This window comes from Nelumbo nucifera, chromosome 1 (genome assembly GCF_055504915.1).
Source record: "Nelumbo nucifera cultivar China Antique chromosome 1, China Antique-T2T, whole genome shotgun sequence".
Classification (NCBI taxonomy): Eukaryota; Viridiplantae; Streptophyta; class Magnoliopsida; order Proteales; family Nelumbonaceae; genus Nelumbo; species Nelumbo nucifera.
In genome coordinates, this window is record NC_142649.1 from 144,502,964 (window position 1) to 144,518,665 (window position 15,702).

The 15,702-nt window shown below is 32.2% G+C and overlaps 1 protein-coding gene across 2 annotated transcripts; it reads left to right on the forward strand.

The window, feature by feature from the left end:
* The first annotated feature begins 6,827 nt into the window (after positions 1-6,827).
* On the forward strand, positions 6,828-15,486 carry LOC104610909 (polyadenylate-binding protein RBP45). 2 transcript variants are annotated; one of them, XM_010277762.3, is made up of 7 exons: positions 6,828-7,773; positions 8,916-9,390; positions 13,005-13,060; positions 13,138-13,268; positions 13,717-13,813; positions 13,897-14,067; positions 15,177-15,486. In XM_010277762.3, exons 1-7 carry the CDS (start codon positions 7,429-7,431, stop codon positions 15,177-15,179), a joined length of 1,278 nt encoding a protein of 425 aa, XP_010276064.1. In that variant the 5' UTR covers positions 6,828-7,428; the 3' UTR covers positions 15,180-15,486. The 2 variants fall into 2 exon arrangements, with proteins under 2 accessions (XP_010276064.1, XP_010276065.1); XM_010277763.3 differs by having other exon boundaries at positions 6,949-7,773; positions 13,921-14,067.
* Positions 15,487-15,702: the final 216 nt, after the last annotated feature.

Below are 15,702 nucleotides of genomic sequence, written 5' to 3' on the forward strand. Positions count from 1 at the left end.
TCAATTTCCTATGCTCTAGATAAATTTATATTATTTTTATTAATTTTTAAATTTTATTGGTTTGTTATTATTTTTAGGTAAAATTATAAAAAAAAAACACTCATCTTATAACAATTCTATAAACTACCCTTGTGTTTTGATCCTACCAAAACCCCTATAGTTTTGAAAAAAGTGCAAATACCTCATTTTCGTTAGCTTTTCAATATGAAAGATGCTGAAATTATAAAAATACCCTTATCATTGTTAAGGTGTTATTGTACACAATTTAGTAAGTATTTGGCATCAATGTTGTTTCCTCAAAAAGTAGCACCGCATCAGAAATCCTTTTTTTTTTTTTTGAAAAATGTCTGCTATTTGGTTAGTCATTTTTTGAAAATATTTTATCAAACCACGCCTTGGAAATGAAGAAAGGTGTGGTCTAAGAAAATGCCCTTTTTGGTGTTTTCTCATTTTTTCTACTATTGCCAGCAATAATATGTTGAAATGGCACTGAAAAATGCCTATGTGGCAACAACAACAAGGGTACCACATAGAAAACATGAGAAAAACATTTTTTTAGAAAACATCATGCTTATGCAACACCATTTTCTCAGAAAACGCCTCTTAGGAAACAACATTGGTTCCAAACACCGCCTTAAAATTTCAACTTAGTTCTCCACCAATTTATTTTGCTTAACGACTTTCAAAGAGTAATTCTATCTACTCTTTTTGGACGAAGTAAGGTTAAAGGGCTTAAGTGAAATAAATGGAAGCAAACTTTTTTTCCAGGTATTTTAGTAATGTAATGACATTGGTCAAAGGTAAATTTGATATATAAAAAATTTAAATGCTTATAATTTTTCTATTTTAAATGGAATTTAAATTGATTATAAATTAATTAAACTATATTTAAAATTAGTAGAATTGTATCAATTTTTGTTTGTATTAATCCTTACTAACTTTAACTAATTATGTTAAGCATTTATTTTTCAGTGTAATTTAAGCTAGTTTTAAATTAGTATAAATTAGCTTTAAACTAATAATTGTTATATAATTTTCTATTAGTTTTATATTAATTTTAAATGTATATTAGTTTTTAATTTATCTTATTAGTTTTAATTAATTAATTCTTATTATATGATAAAAATATTTTTTTAATAATTAATAATTATTTTTATTTTATTTAAGTAATTTACTAAATTGTTTTATTATGGTTTATTAATTTTTATTATTTTTAAATGGAATATAAATGGGTTATCATTTTTATAATGTTTTATTCAATCTTTTCAACCCATTATGATTTGGACGATTGAACCATTCAAATCATGACTTGGCCCTATTTATAATTCTAGTTTTCCTAAAACTTATTATTTTGTTAAAAATCATTGATTTGGTCAAAATTTGTTCTATCTAGATGATGGAACCATTGACCCCTTTGACTCAATCATTGGGTCACTAGTAGACTTGTTAATGGGTTTGGCTTCGAACTAGGCCCATTAGAATTTTGGCAAAAGTGTCCATGACAAGTCTAGTCACGAGTTACAATATACAATGTATTGAAGACTTATAAAGGACTTAACTTCATGCTTGGTTGTCCAAATAGAGTGATCTTTTTTTTTGGGTAATTTTTTCGCTATCTTTGAAACTCTACTATACAAAAAAAACTCAATTTTTGCCTAATTTTTTAGTTTTCAATCTTTTATTTGTAAAAATAAAAATAAAACTAGAATAAAAAAGTACAAATTAGAAACATTATATACACTCATGTAAAATGCAGTTATATGTCGTTATACTATATTATACACACACACCAAAGAGAGAGTGACGGATAATGTGTCATGGTTTGACTTGTCTAACTCACACAATTGAATTGTTGATCCATCACCTAGAGGTAAAAAGCAAAAACTACTTAGCCTTTAAGCCAATTTTTAAAAACATAGGTTTTATGTCTTGAATGAAATAAATACTATTTATTCTAAAAAGCAACTTAAAAATTAACTATCTTTTAAAGAGAATTAAATTATTTAATCAAATAATATAATTAATCATTAAATATCTCTATTTTGATATAGTTAATTTTTATTAATAATATTTAGTGTTATCTAATGTATCTAAAATTATAGTTAATTTGAAATGCATGTAGATATAGATAAAGTTAATGAATTTAATGGAGTAATGGAGATGAGAGAATTAATGGCATTAGTTATTGAAGAAGATAGTCAATGGCATAATCAATAATAAAAGATAATTAAAGGACTTAATGAGAAGATGAGAGAGAATTAATGATGAGTTATGAGGAAAAATAAAAGTCTTAAAGGCGATTGGCCACATGAGTTATTTTGTTCAATTTTAAAAATAGAAAATTAAGAAAAAACAAAAAAAAAAAGATAAGCGTCTTTCAAAAACAACCCGAAAGTAGCCAACTTGGCCCATTCATTTTTAATATATATATATAGATAGATATAGATTTAATTCCCATCACCATGTTACTTTCACTTTAATTACATTTCCATCCTACATAATCACCTAATTTTTTTTGTATATATGTTACTTTCAATAACCTACTCTTTAATTCCCCATATTCTCTCTTTAACTAACATTTTCTCAAATATAAGTTGTTTTAATACAAGACCAAAGATCAAAGCATCACTCATTGTTCTCCCCCATTGTCTAGCTTTCTTTTTACAACACAATTTGGATCAAGAATGTGGTTGACCACCCTTGAAGACCAACATTTAACAATTTGCTTGTTGATGTCCTCTGATTACATTTCACTTTCATATTCAATCAAATGGAACTAAACCAACTTATCACTCAATCCCACACTGTTGTTCTATCCTTTCTCGACAAATTCAAATTAGTTTGACCCATCTGCAAAAGTATATCCAACATCGCCATCACTATACCTAACTCTCAACCTATTCTTGCCATCAAATGCTCATTCACCACGGGACTAGAATTGCAGCTATAGATTTTGACTCACCATTGCAACACCGAATCACTAATATGAAGGCAACAAATTGGGGTGGGAATATCTCCCCTAGCTTATCTTTTATGTGGTCTATTGGCCAAGATAATAGACCAACCAATTAAGTGTTCGATTTAATTTCCTTGATCTGTTCTATTTTATTTTGTAATTTTTTTTGTGTTTTGTTAATTGGATAATTTATTATTCAACTCCTACTATTCTTTTAATTTACTAACTTAATTCTCAATCATTCTCAGTATATGTTGTTACTAATCTCATTTTTTCTGGTTATGGCTTGGGCTGGTCCATGAGGAAAAACTAAAAGCATCTTAAGACTTTGTTATCCTCCATTGCTATAAGTAAAAGAAAGATATGTATATCTAGGAAGCAAGGCATATGGTCATGCTTGGCCTTAAATAGATTTGTTCAATTCCCAATATTTTCTAATATAATTTCTCTCTCTCTCTCTCTCTCACACACACACACACATACACAACTCCTAAAGAATAATAATTGTTTTATCTTCTTTTTATAACAACAAATTTAAGCCTTCTATGGTGGTATTTTGCACTTTATACTTTTAATAATATCAAAGTATGCATTGTTTGGTGGTTCTTTGTACTTTTTACTTTTAAGAGTACCCAAGTACAAAGTACATAAAATACTTCTTTTACTTTGAAAACTTTTTAGAATTTTTTTCAAAATAAAAGTAAATAATGACATTTTGCAACAAAATGTTTTATACATGTGCATGCTATGTGACATTTGAATGCATATCAATAACATGTAGATGTCATGTGACAACGTATATGGATGTTACATGGCATCTAAATATGGGGTCAATGATATGTGGATGCCACATGGCAACATATATGGATGCCATGTGGCATTTAGGTCCCGTTTGTTTATCAATAAATAAGAGAGGGGAAGTTGGTCAATAGGAAAGAGATTTTCCATTGACCAACTTTATAGTATTCTTTTTGCATTAAGTGCTAAGCCTCACTGTAAAGAGAGCTTCATTTATCTAAGTAAAACTTACCCATTTCCTAGGTGGGTAGGTAATTTTTCCACCTAGGAGAAAAGTTTATAAAACATGATGGGACAAGTTTGTCATTTTTAACATTATCTTTTTATAGGTAAAAAATTCATTATATTATTTACTTAGGAATCAAAATAACATGGGTTAGTGACCTTACCCAGGTAAGTGTTATCCAAGAAGTATTTACTTGGGTAAGTGCATGTACCTAGGTAAGTTGAAAATTTGTAAACGAACAGGGCCTTAAAGGTAAGTTAATGATAGTACATGCCATACGGCAACATAAACGAATGACATGTGTCATATACTTGTCATTAATTATGTTAAGATGCCATGTGACATCTTTATATGTCATGTGATAGTATATATGAATATCATGTGGCATTTGAGTGTTGGGTCAATGACATATGGATGTCACATGACATCCGAATGTAAATCAATAATACATGGATGCCATGTGACATCCATATATGATGTCACATGGAACACACATGTCACTGAATACATTAATGTGTTTATGCTTACATGTGACATTTATATATGTTAGTACATGTTAGGGTGTATAAATATCACATGTGTGGTTAGTGTACACATTTTGTAAAGTATAAAGTATGTTAAAGGGCCAAAAAATCATGGAGTATTAAAAATTGGCTTTCGTGCTTTTCATGTTTTTTATTTTATACTTTTACTTCGTGTGTTTTTAAAAAAAATAAAAAACATGTCAAACAAACTCATTCATATACTTCTCATACTTCCACGCTTTCAAAAGTATAAAAAATACTTCAAAAATAAAAGTACAACAAAAAAGGGCCAAATTTATGTGTATTCTTTTTACTTTATTTTATTTTTGGTCAAGCACTAAAGAACAATGGATACTCATGTTGCTTCTAAAATATGGAATTATAGACAAAAAATTTGTTAGAACTAAATTTGCTTTATAAAGCCATGGGTTCTAGCATGGAACAAATTAAAAGAACAACCATCTTATTTTTTGTGACAACCAATGCCCCTTTATATTTTGTTGCCATTTTCCTGACCCTGGTAGGTTTACGATTATTAAATTATGATTATTATAAAAGTATTAATAAAGTTTAGACTTTTTATTTGTAAGCCTAAGGTCAAGTACATATTCTTTGTTCCCTTGATTTTTTGACTTTTAAGCATTCTAATGTTACTAACAGAAAACACCATTGATTTATAAATCATAAACAATGTTTAAATATAAAATTTTGTTAAATTTTGGCACATTATTTTATTATAACTCCAATTGATATCCATTTTCTATCTTACCTCTAAGAAGTTGTAATAAGGGTTTTTGTGATTGGATTCTCTACAAGTAAAAATTCTGCAAACATTTTGCAAGTATGAGAATCCAACTGTACATTGGGAGCATCTCCCCATAAATTTAATATATATGCAGAAGAGATATTCTCAATGTGCGGCCAGTTGCTATGTGTACCAAGTTTTTACTTACAAAGAAATTTGGGCTTGGCTTTTGTTGCGACCAACATGCTTTACACTTACTATGGAGTATGGATACACACAATATTGGACAACTCAATGCCATGCATTTTCATTGTCTTAGAATTTTACTAACAATGTGTTCCATCTCTCTTACATAGATAGCAAGTGTAACATCAATGTTCTATCTCTTATGTCGCTCTTTTGAGTCATTTTCTATGCATTGCACGAGTTTATTGCTAATATCAATTATATAGACGATTCATCATATAATCCCATTTGTGAAAACAATTATATGATGGAGAATCTTATTTTTTTTAATAATTTTAAACGTTAGGACTAGTTATTTTAATAATTTGAGAACTTTTGATTTTGAAACTTGAAATGTAAATACTTTATAGTTGTTACTTGATTATGTCATTACTAATTACTTATAAAACTTTTGTTTCATAAATATTTGTACCTTCTATCAAAAAGAAGGGTCGCCCTTCCGATGGGAGTAACGTTTAAGGTTTAAGAAAAAGTTTTAATTAAATTTTTTGTTAATTTTTCAGGCTTATGCCTCAACTACTACTTTTAACCTTTGAAAACCTTACCTTTGATGGACTTGCAAATTTTACTCTATTGGGTTGGGCTCCATGCTGGATTGACTGCTGGATGGGCTGGTCCTTGCAATCTGGGTCAGGTAAGTGAGTTCAATTCACACCATTGATTGAATGGGCCCAGATAAAATCCCCTGCTTGGTCTTTCATTTGGCTCCCTTATGATTTTTATTTTTTAATAATTATTAATCAAATAGAGCTAGAGCCCACACCAATGTGGGGTCTACATCTATAATGGGTTTATCTAGGGATGTTAATGGGTTGGGTTAAATGGTAAATCCGGATTGACCCGATAGGGTCTGGTTAGGGTCAATATATTTGGCTTTAGGGTTGGGTTAGCGTTTTGATTATTCGACCCAAGTTGAGTTTGGGTTTTGATTGATCCACTCTTACCGGGTCATGATACCTTGTATACAAAGTATTCTTGTAACTTTTTTTTTTTTTTTTACTTCTAACTCTATAGCTTTAAAGTTTAAGATTTATTTATATGTTGATTTTGATTTTTTTAAATGAGAAAAGTGAAATTTTAGATTTTATAAAACAATTTTCTAACTTAAATTACTGGATTTTAGGTTTTCAAAATGTGTTAAAAAAATATAATTGAAATATTACAGTAGGTCAATTCACTATCGGGTTAGGCCCTATATGGTCAGGTCGAGTTGGTTTAAAAAATTATGTATTTTTAAGACGAGTCGGATTCGGGTTGAGGCAAATCCGACCCGTTGACATCCCTAGGTTTATCTCTTCTTCGTTTTTGGATAAGTAGAAGGGTATGGGTTTTATCTCTAAAACCGCAGACTGTAGCGTAGTAATATCACAATCAATTTCCCCCCTCCCCCGAACATTTACATAACAGAGAGAGATATTTTACGACAGAAATAGAACTAGTATTGCTTAGAGTTTAGAGGACACTTGTCTTTCGAGCGGAAATAGTTCTCACGGGTCACGAGCAAGCGCTAGTACTTATCCCTTTGAGAGCGTGAGTGTCTAATGTTTCAAAGGCCAAAGCATCCCCTATCAGAAAGCTCTCTCTAGGTTTAGGTTAGGGTTTCTGTGGTCTCAACTCTCAATCCCTTCTCTCTCGTCTGATCGTCTGATATTACATCTTACGATCTGTAGTTTTAGATACAGCTTATCCTACTTTTTTATCTTCGGGTTGTTTGTTTCAGCGTCCATTCTTATACTCTGCCTCTATCTCCTCCCTGTTTTGCCCAAGATTACATCTTTCCATCCGGTTATCACTCTATATACTCAGTTGAGATTTTGCTTGTCGTCGAAAGTTAGTTTGCGTTGGTTTTTTCGCAAGTTTGGATTTCTATTAGCAGTCAGTAGGTTAGGGTTCGAGTTCTTCTGGAATCGTCTCTGGATTAGGATTTTCGAAGATGATGCAACTTGCCACCGGAGTTGTTCCGCCACCGATGGCTCCTCCACCGATGGATCAACAACACCAGCAGCATCCACAGCAACAACCACTGCCACAACAGCAGTGGTTGATGATGCCTCCACAGCAGCCTCTTCAGCCTCAGCCTCCTCCGATGTGGAACCAGCAGGCACCTCAAGTCCCACAGCCGCAAGTGTCACCCCAACCACAACAACCGCAGCCGCAGCCTCAGTATCCGTCTGCACAGCCGGCGAGTGCGGATGAGATCCGCACACTTTGGATCGGGGACTTGCAGTACTGGATGGAGGAGAACTATCTCCACAGCTGTTTCGCTCACACGGGCGAGGTAAAGCTGTTTCCACTATACATCCATCTCTAATCCATCGTGTGCTTTCTTGGATTTTGTTTTTATATTTTAGTACGCTATAATTCCAAAAGTGTCTCTTCAAACTTTAAAAACATAAAAGCAGAATTTTGTTTTCGATTATTCAGATGTATCATGTGTCACGATCTCTTATATGGTTCTCAAACAATATTTTTTCTTTTACATAATACGTGGAATCTATGGAGAAAGAAAAAAAATAAGGAGGTAAAAAGTTTTAAGCAATTTATTGTTGTTAAGTTTATAGGCTCCTAACAAATTTATTGTGCGCATTAATCTCTATAATATGGTTTACTTTACACCATTTATTTCATCAGTATAAACAACAGTAACCAACAAAACCATGCCACCTATTGTGACTTTAGCCCGTATCTCCAGTCCCACACCACCAAAAAATGCTTTTATTCTTCAAAGACTGATTCAAGCTGTTTACTTCTATCCCTTGAGGATTATTAAATTTGAACATAGAGGTTATAGATTCAACAAGAAGGGGAGAACTCTTTTTCTCTGAACAAGTCAACTACATTGCGTTAGGAATCTGGCTGATGTTTTGGAACCTTTTATTATTTTCTGGGTGTCATTGATGACCTATTTCTTTCAACGTATATTGCAATATAATTTTACTATCAATGTTTATTATTGTTCAGTGTTTTAAAAGCACAAGGCACAAAAAAGGCGCAGGGGCCAATTTGCGCCCTAGGTGCAAGGCACAAGGTGAGGTGTGCCCCTTTTTGAAGCAAGGCCAATGTGTATTGGCCAAGTTGGTATCTTTTTTCTATCTATTAATTTCATTGGCAGAACATAAGAAGTACAAGGATCAATTTTTTTCCTGCTGAATACTTTACTGATGGAATCACTTCATTAAGGTTTGGTGATAGTTCTTGAAATTGCATGAGTTTCTACAAAATGCTTGCACACATTTGTATTTTCTTAGTGTAGTCCTTTGTATTCAAGTAGTTTGTGAAACCATACTCAAAACCAAGGTAGGGATGCAGCAGTCATGCTGGTCAGTAGTGTTAATTTGATTTTACATGTCTTCCATTTGTTTTATGATTATTTTCTTAATCTCGTTTTCTGGTATTGAGGACATTTCTTTTACTCTACAGGTTGCTTCTATAAAAGTGATCCACAATAAACAAACTGGTCAGTCAGAGGGCTATGGTTTTATTGAGTTTTTGACTCGTGCTATAGCAGAAAGAATCTTGCAGACATACAATGGCACATTGATGCCTAATGTTGAACAGAACTTTAGACTGAACTGGGCTACTTTTAGTTCCGGTGACAGGCGCCCGGATGATAGTCCTGACTTCCCAATATTTGTCGGGGATTTGGCTGTTGATGTCACAGACTACATGTTACAAGAGACATTCAGGAGTCATTATCCCTCTGTCAAGGGTGCAAAGGTTGTCACTGATAGAACAACTGGGCGCTCAAAGGGTTATGGATTTGTTAGGTTTGGGGATGAAAGTGAACAAATACGTGCCATGACTGAAATGAATGGAATGTTCTGTTCCACAAGGCCAATGCGTATTGGTCCTGCTACTACCAAGAAGAATGTGAGCGGTCAGCAATATCCAAAAGGTATGTTTGTTATCATGATGGGTTACTTTATAGTTTCTTCACAAAACTGTGATTTTAGTTTTAAGATACAAGAACATTCTAGGGGGACTGTTATTTTCTTTGAATTCAAATATTCTAAAACAAAAGTTGCTGTTTGTTTTGTTTGTTTTTTAATTTTTACATCAGCATTTTTTGGAGCATTGAATGTTTGCTTTGACATTTCTTGAGGCAGAATCTCGATTTGCTGTTGTTAAGTTTGCTTTTCCTTCAGTTATGAACTTGAAGATAAGCGGAAGTTTTCAAGTCATTTCCTTCCAGTTCTTTCCTTTGTAAAATTGGGCACGTTTAATGTAGTTGAAACTTGCAAAAACTTATAGAACTCATGTTGTCTCAAAGCAGGATGCGAGGCTCTCTCATATAGGGGCCTGGAACTGATTTCAGCTGAAATGATTCCCCTTTAGAGCGTGGCCTTGTCTAGGTCAGTTTTTCTGTTTATGTCATACATTGTCCTTAATTTCACATTTCCGTGGCATTTTGCTACATTTTCGATTTACTTTTCCAGTTCCTTATATTTGAAAAGTTGTGTGTCACTTTACATTTCGTTCACTGTTCCAAAATTTTAATTTTTTTTTGTCTGTTCTTTTGGTTTTTTTACATCAGTCAGAATTGGTTAGATTTTTGTGAATCAATTCCTTTACGCCATTTTTATTATAGCTGTTGAATGTTACTATTTTGTTTGTTGTCCTTTGTTCATTTCTCATTCATGTTTCCAGTTTTTTCATTCCATTGAGGACAGAATAAGGTTTTCCTAAGAGTTTAGATACCATTTGTTTGGTGCTTGTAACTCCAGATGCCTAAATCTGCAATTAGGTGGCACACTTTTAGTGATTTTAATGTGGCCATGTGGTTACCTTTTGCCCCTTCCTAGACTAGGCCTTCTTGTGGCATCTATAAACTTGATCCTTTTACCCCAACTTTGTCTCCTTGCTTGTTTTCTCATTTTTGGCCTTACAAGGATGGTTTGGGTTAGAAGGGTTTGCCACATGATTTATTTTATAATTATATCCTTTTTAACTTTTCCTGTTCATTGAGGCATATTACAAAAGCTTTAACAGCATTTGTGTGTTTGTTAAAAGTCATATTTCAGCTTAAATTCCCAGCATGAAGAATGGTGCACATTTGCATGTAGGTTTTCTGCTTCCTACTCATTTACGGTTTTCTAAGTGTGCATGTGCTTTGCATGTGTCAATTCTAGACGATGATAATGATATTAATAATGTATCAAAAAAATTCTATAAATATGTATTTTTTATTTTTTATTTTTATTTATTTATTTTTGTTTTTTTATTATTAATTGAATGCAGATTGCTAAATCCAAATCTGATAACATAAACACCTCACCTAAATATGTAATAATTGGATCGGTTTGTAAAGTTTCAAGTATCATTGACAGGCCTACTTGCATGGCTAAGTTCTTTTTAGTAATGTTTTATCTTTTTGGTGTATCTTTTTTTGTTCATTTATCAAAAATTTAAGATTTAAATGAAGGGAATTAAATGAGGTGAATAGTAATTCAATTTACAATTTGAACTTCACAATTAAATAGGGCCAAAATTAAAATTTGAGTATTTTAGTCGAAAGAAAGGTCCACAATCTTGTTAATATTTTTAATAATAGTGTAAATATAGAATTATATATGCGTTCAAATTCCCTATATTTTTTTTTGTATTTTTGTGTGTAAAAATAATTCTGATATGTCACACTTACTTTTTGTTTACTATGATAATTATATAATATTAAACGTATGCCTGAATGTTTTTTTTTGCAAAATTTGTATTTTTTATTTTTGTAATTTTATATTTTATTAATTTTTATTATTTATTTATGACATTAAATGTTAACACATTTGATTCAAAACTTGAACTATTGATCTTTGCCAAACAGTAAAATAATTTCATTTTTTGTCAGATTTATAAAAAAAATCATTTTTGGTCAGTTCTAAATTATGTATTTCATTTTCATTATCAATAAAAATAATTATTGTTTATTACACTTATTTTATTAATTTGATTAATAAAAGTATTGTAAATGTGTAATTTTTTTTTTTACATTTTTAATTATCTATATTTATTTGTATTTTAAAAATTTTATTGCTTAACTATGACTTCATAGGTTGATCAATTTGATTAAGATGGTTGAATTGCCTAGCCACTAATTGGATAAAGAATAGTTTTTTTTTTGAGTCGGTTTTAAAACATATGGGTTTATATATTGTTAAAAATATTGGCATATATCTAATAAGTAGCATTTAGTAGTGAAAAATAACTTCAATGTAAGATTTAATAAGAGAAAATGGGAGTTAATACCTTAAGTATAAAACTTAATGAGTGGATTAAATGAGTTGAAAAATAATTAAAATTACATTTTTAACCCTTACAATTAGAGATGTACTAAATACACAAATATGGGTATCTTAGTAGTCATTGAAGTTGTAATAAAATGACTTTTATACCCTTTCTCAAATAAAAAATAGAGGGTAATTTTAGGCCAAAAATACTTCTTTTTTGCATTTGCACTTTCATATATAGTATAGATGTGTGGTATGTTTTTTGTTTTCCATTCACTTAATCGTTTGTTGTTATCCTCAGTTTGGAAATGGTAGTATGATATATTCGGGTACTAATGAGTCTAGGCAGATGCCTTATAGCTTAAGAGAATGCTTAATTTTTTGTTTAGACAGGCACTTTTATTTTTGTTGCCTAGGCTGGGAGAATTCTTTACCTTTCTTCTTTCTTTTTTTCTCTTGGATCTAGTATCTTTCTTCTTTAAAAGCATAAATAATATACAAAATATGAAGGGTGTATTAACACAAATAGCAACGGTATGTAGCTGTAATAATGATACTACAATGATATGCCTAACCTTTGGTTTGTATCGCCTATGCAGATGCTCTATCACTTAAGAGCGTCTTAGTCATTTAAACATGCACTTTTGTTATATTAAACATGGCATTTAATTCAAGGGTCAAGGCACCCAACCAAGGGTGTCATCTCACCTAGGCAATGCCTTGATGGAGATGTAGACTGGAGGCACACAACCTCCAGCTCTTTTTAGCTTGAAGTGGCTGTTCTCATTTTGGAGACTGGCTTTCCTCCTTGTTGGTCTGGTTTTTTACCATTGGACCAAGTGGAATAATGCTATTAGTGTATTCTGCTTTGTAGGTATCAATTGATCATATAGAACTTTACAGTGTTAGAATAATGCTATTAGTTTTAGACCATTTCTCTGTATTTTCCCTTCTTATTGGGGACTCTAGGAGATAGTATCTGACGTGTTATATTATTAGTTGTGCACGTGCTCTTTCATGGCTTTGTGTAGGAAATTTTCATTTGAAGGGATTCATCGAAGAGAGTGAGTGAACAGGGTTCCTGGAAGAATAGTTGAGCTATACCAATGGTCAATTATGTAAATAGTTAGGCACCTGCATGTTTATAGGATTAGCATTAAGTTTTTTTTTTTTCCAAATTGGAGCAGAAAATAGTGAACAGCTTTCCTTTGCAACATACTTGTACCTGATTAGGGATAGGTCACTTAATTACTTGTTTCCTTTTTTCACCTGTATTCATTATTTGCAGCTTCTTACCAGAACACTCAAGGAACACAGAACGAGAATGATCCAAATAATACAACTGTGGGTACTTTGTTCTGTTTTAGATGTAGAAATGATTTATGTATTGCATGCATTGGTCTCATCAACTAAAATTGCAGATATTTGTTGGTGGTTTGGACTCTAATGTTACGGATGAACATCTGAGACAAGTTTTCAGCCAATTTGGAGAGTTGGTTCATGTGAAGATACCAGTAGGCAAACGCTGTGGATTTGTTCAATTTGCTAACAGGTTTGCAATTTGTCCAACATATGCAATTTATAGTAATAAAAGCTATGATGGCTGGCTACTGATATGGACACCATTTCCTAAAATCCAGCATGTGGATACTCATACAGTTGTTTATTCTATGTTATTTTCTTGTATTTTGCATTTATATATAGTTTTTGAAGCAAAATGTCATTTCTCAAGGCTTATGGTTTTCAAATTCACTTAATTTCTCAAGGCTTATTGCTTATACCATTTTACATATTTTTAGTAGTCTTGATGCTGCAGAGCACATCCAGAAGTAGCAATGCATTATCTGGTATCATATCTGCCATGTAATTTGCATTCTACACTGTATGCTAGGCATACACAGTTTTCCGGGTATCACAAGTAATAATCAGTGTAGAAATATCAGAATACCTAATCTGTTTTGTTTTGTTTTTTTTTTTTTTTTTCATTCATGGTGCTTCAGAGCTTGTGCTGAGGAGGCTTTACTGATGTTGAATGGAACTCAGTTGGGGGGGCAAAATATTCGGCTTTCATGGGGACGTAGTCCATCCAATAAACAGGTTCCAATATCTCCATTATACAAGTTGCTTGTGCTTTACGAAATATAAATGTTTATTTTACCATGGAACTGACAATTTTACAGGACCCATCTGTTGGATGGGTACAGCCACAACCAGATCCAAACCAATGGAATGGTGGATATTATGGCTATGGTCAAGGGTATGAAGCCTATGGATATGCTCCACCTCCTCAAGATCCAAACATGTATGCCTATGGGGCCTATCCTGGATATGGAAATTACCAACAACAACAGGTTAAATCTCAATTCTCTTATCACCTTTTGTAGATATTTTTCATTTAGAGCAAACTGCCAGATGAATAATAAGTACCAGCACAATGATGGTTCTAATTTGACAAGCAGTTCCCAAATTAGCCTAGACCTTGATATTTCAAAAAGAATATGTACTTGGTTTGTGTCAAAGGCTACTTTTTTAATTGTTAGTAGAACAGGTTTTTCATTTGTAATAATAGTTGGTTTGATATTTTAATTGTTAGCAGTGCGGGTATAGTTCTATTTTGACAAACAGATCCCAAATTAGCCTAAACCTTTTGATATTTCAAAAAGGAAAATGTAATAATACATAGTTTTGCACTCTACGTATTTGTTTTTGTATTCCTTCCAAACTGAGCCTTTGGGAAGAGTGCAAATACAAATATGTTCAGTGCAAAATCTTGTATATGGTATTTATACAGTATTTCTTAACTTTGTAATTGCACTCTACATATTTGTATTTCTACTCTTGCCAAACTGAGGATATTGGTCGTATAGTTCAGAAAACTTTTGAGTGCAAATTTCTTTAGACTAAATAAAATATTAAGTAGGTAAATGAAGGTAAATAGGATAATGGTTGTATAGTTCAGAAACCTGTTATCTGTTGATAAGGGTAAAATTGATAGTGCAAGAAAACAAAATTTTCTTCGGTTATTTTGATAGTGCAAGAAAGTTCAGAAGGCTGTGTTTGGTTGCAGTGCAAATAAGTTTGCACTAGTACAAATGCATAGGAGTGCAAACGTAAAAAATGTAAATTCTTGTTTAGTTTTGTTTTGAAATTTACTTTATTCTGCTTCATGTCGTCATTTATTTTATTTGTACTGCAATCAAACTAAATAAGCTAAAATTCGGAACAAAAATAGGTCAGAATTTACATTAAAATCATTTGCACTGCCATGGTTTTGCATCAGTACAAATTTATTTGCATTGCAACCAAACACAGACGTTTTTGCCAGCTAACATTGAATTCGTGATGCATCTTTCTTCACGTTATTCTAGTTCTGCGTCTATTGGCATTTATCATGCTTTTTTTTATTCTTTAATTTGAATCGTCTGTTTAACGTCATGTACGCATGCTTCTCTTTGTGCAGTGATTTGGTGTTGATCATCCGGTAGTATTCTGAATGCGGAGGTAAAACTTTTGTGTATCCAAAGAGAGGGAAATGAAGTCCTATCTCTGTACTCTAGTTTGTTGCTGCTTGTGCGGGCTTCTCCCTATGGATTTGTCGAATTGGCCCTCGTTTGAAATTTTCTTGGACAATTAGAAAGCTGCCAGTCTGCATGCCCCTATGTTCTTTTTTTTCTTCTTTCTTATGCAACTTTGTGAGTTTTAATATCAAGTATACTCTGGCTGAGATCGAGTATGAAAGATAGTATATATATTATCTCCAACTTCTGCCATCTAGACTTGAAATTAATTTGTCCTTCTGTTAGAGTTTTGCCAGACACCCTATATTGGATCACTATTTGGGGGTCTCAAAATTAATTTAAAGCGTTTCCGTCAGGTCAACGAGGTTCCTGTGTGCCTCTACAATAGACATGATTGAGTGGTTGCTGCCACAAAAACTAGGTTAGAACGTCAGAAATTGGATTTTCTTGGTAGCTTCTGTTTTGGGG

What these genes read in the sequence shown, in the direction of transcription:
- LOC104610909 (XM_010277762.3), top strand. Translation starts at nt 7,429, where the DNA reads ATGATGCAACTTGCCACCGGAGTTGTTCCGCCACCGATGGCTCCTCCA. An exon ending in CGGTCAGCAATATCCAAAAG is followed by an intron (nt 9,391 to 13,004) that starts GTATGTTTGTTA and finishes CATTATTTGCAG; the next exon opens with CTTCTTACCAGAACACTCAA. An exon ending in TTTGTTCAATTTGCTAACAG is followed by an intron (nt 13,269 to 13,716) that starts GTTTGCAATTTG and finishes ATGGTGCTTCAG; the next exon opens with AGCTTGTGCTGAGGAGGCTT.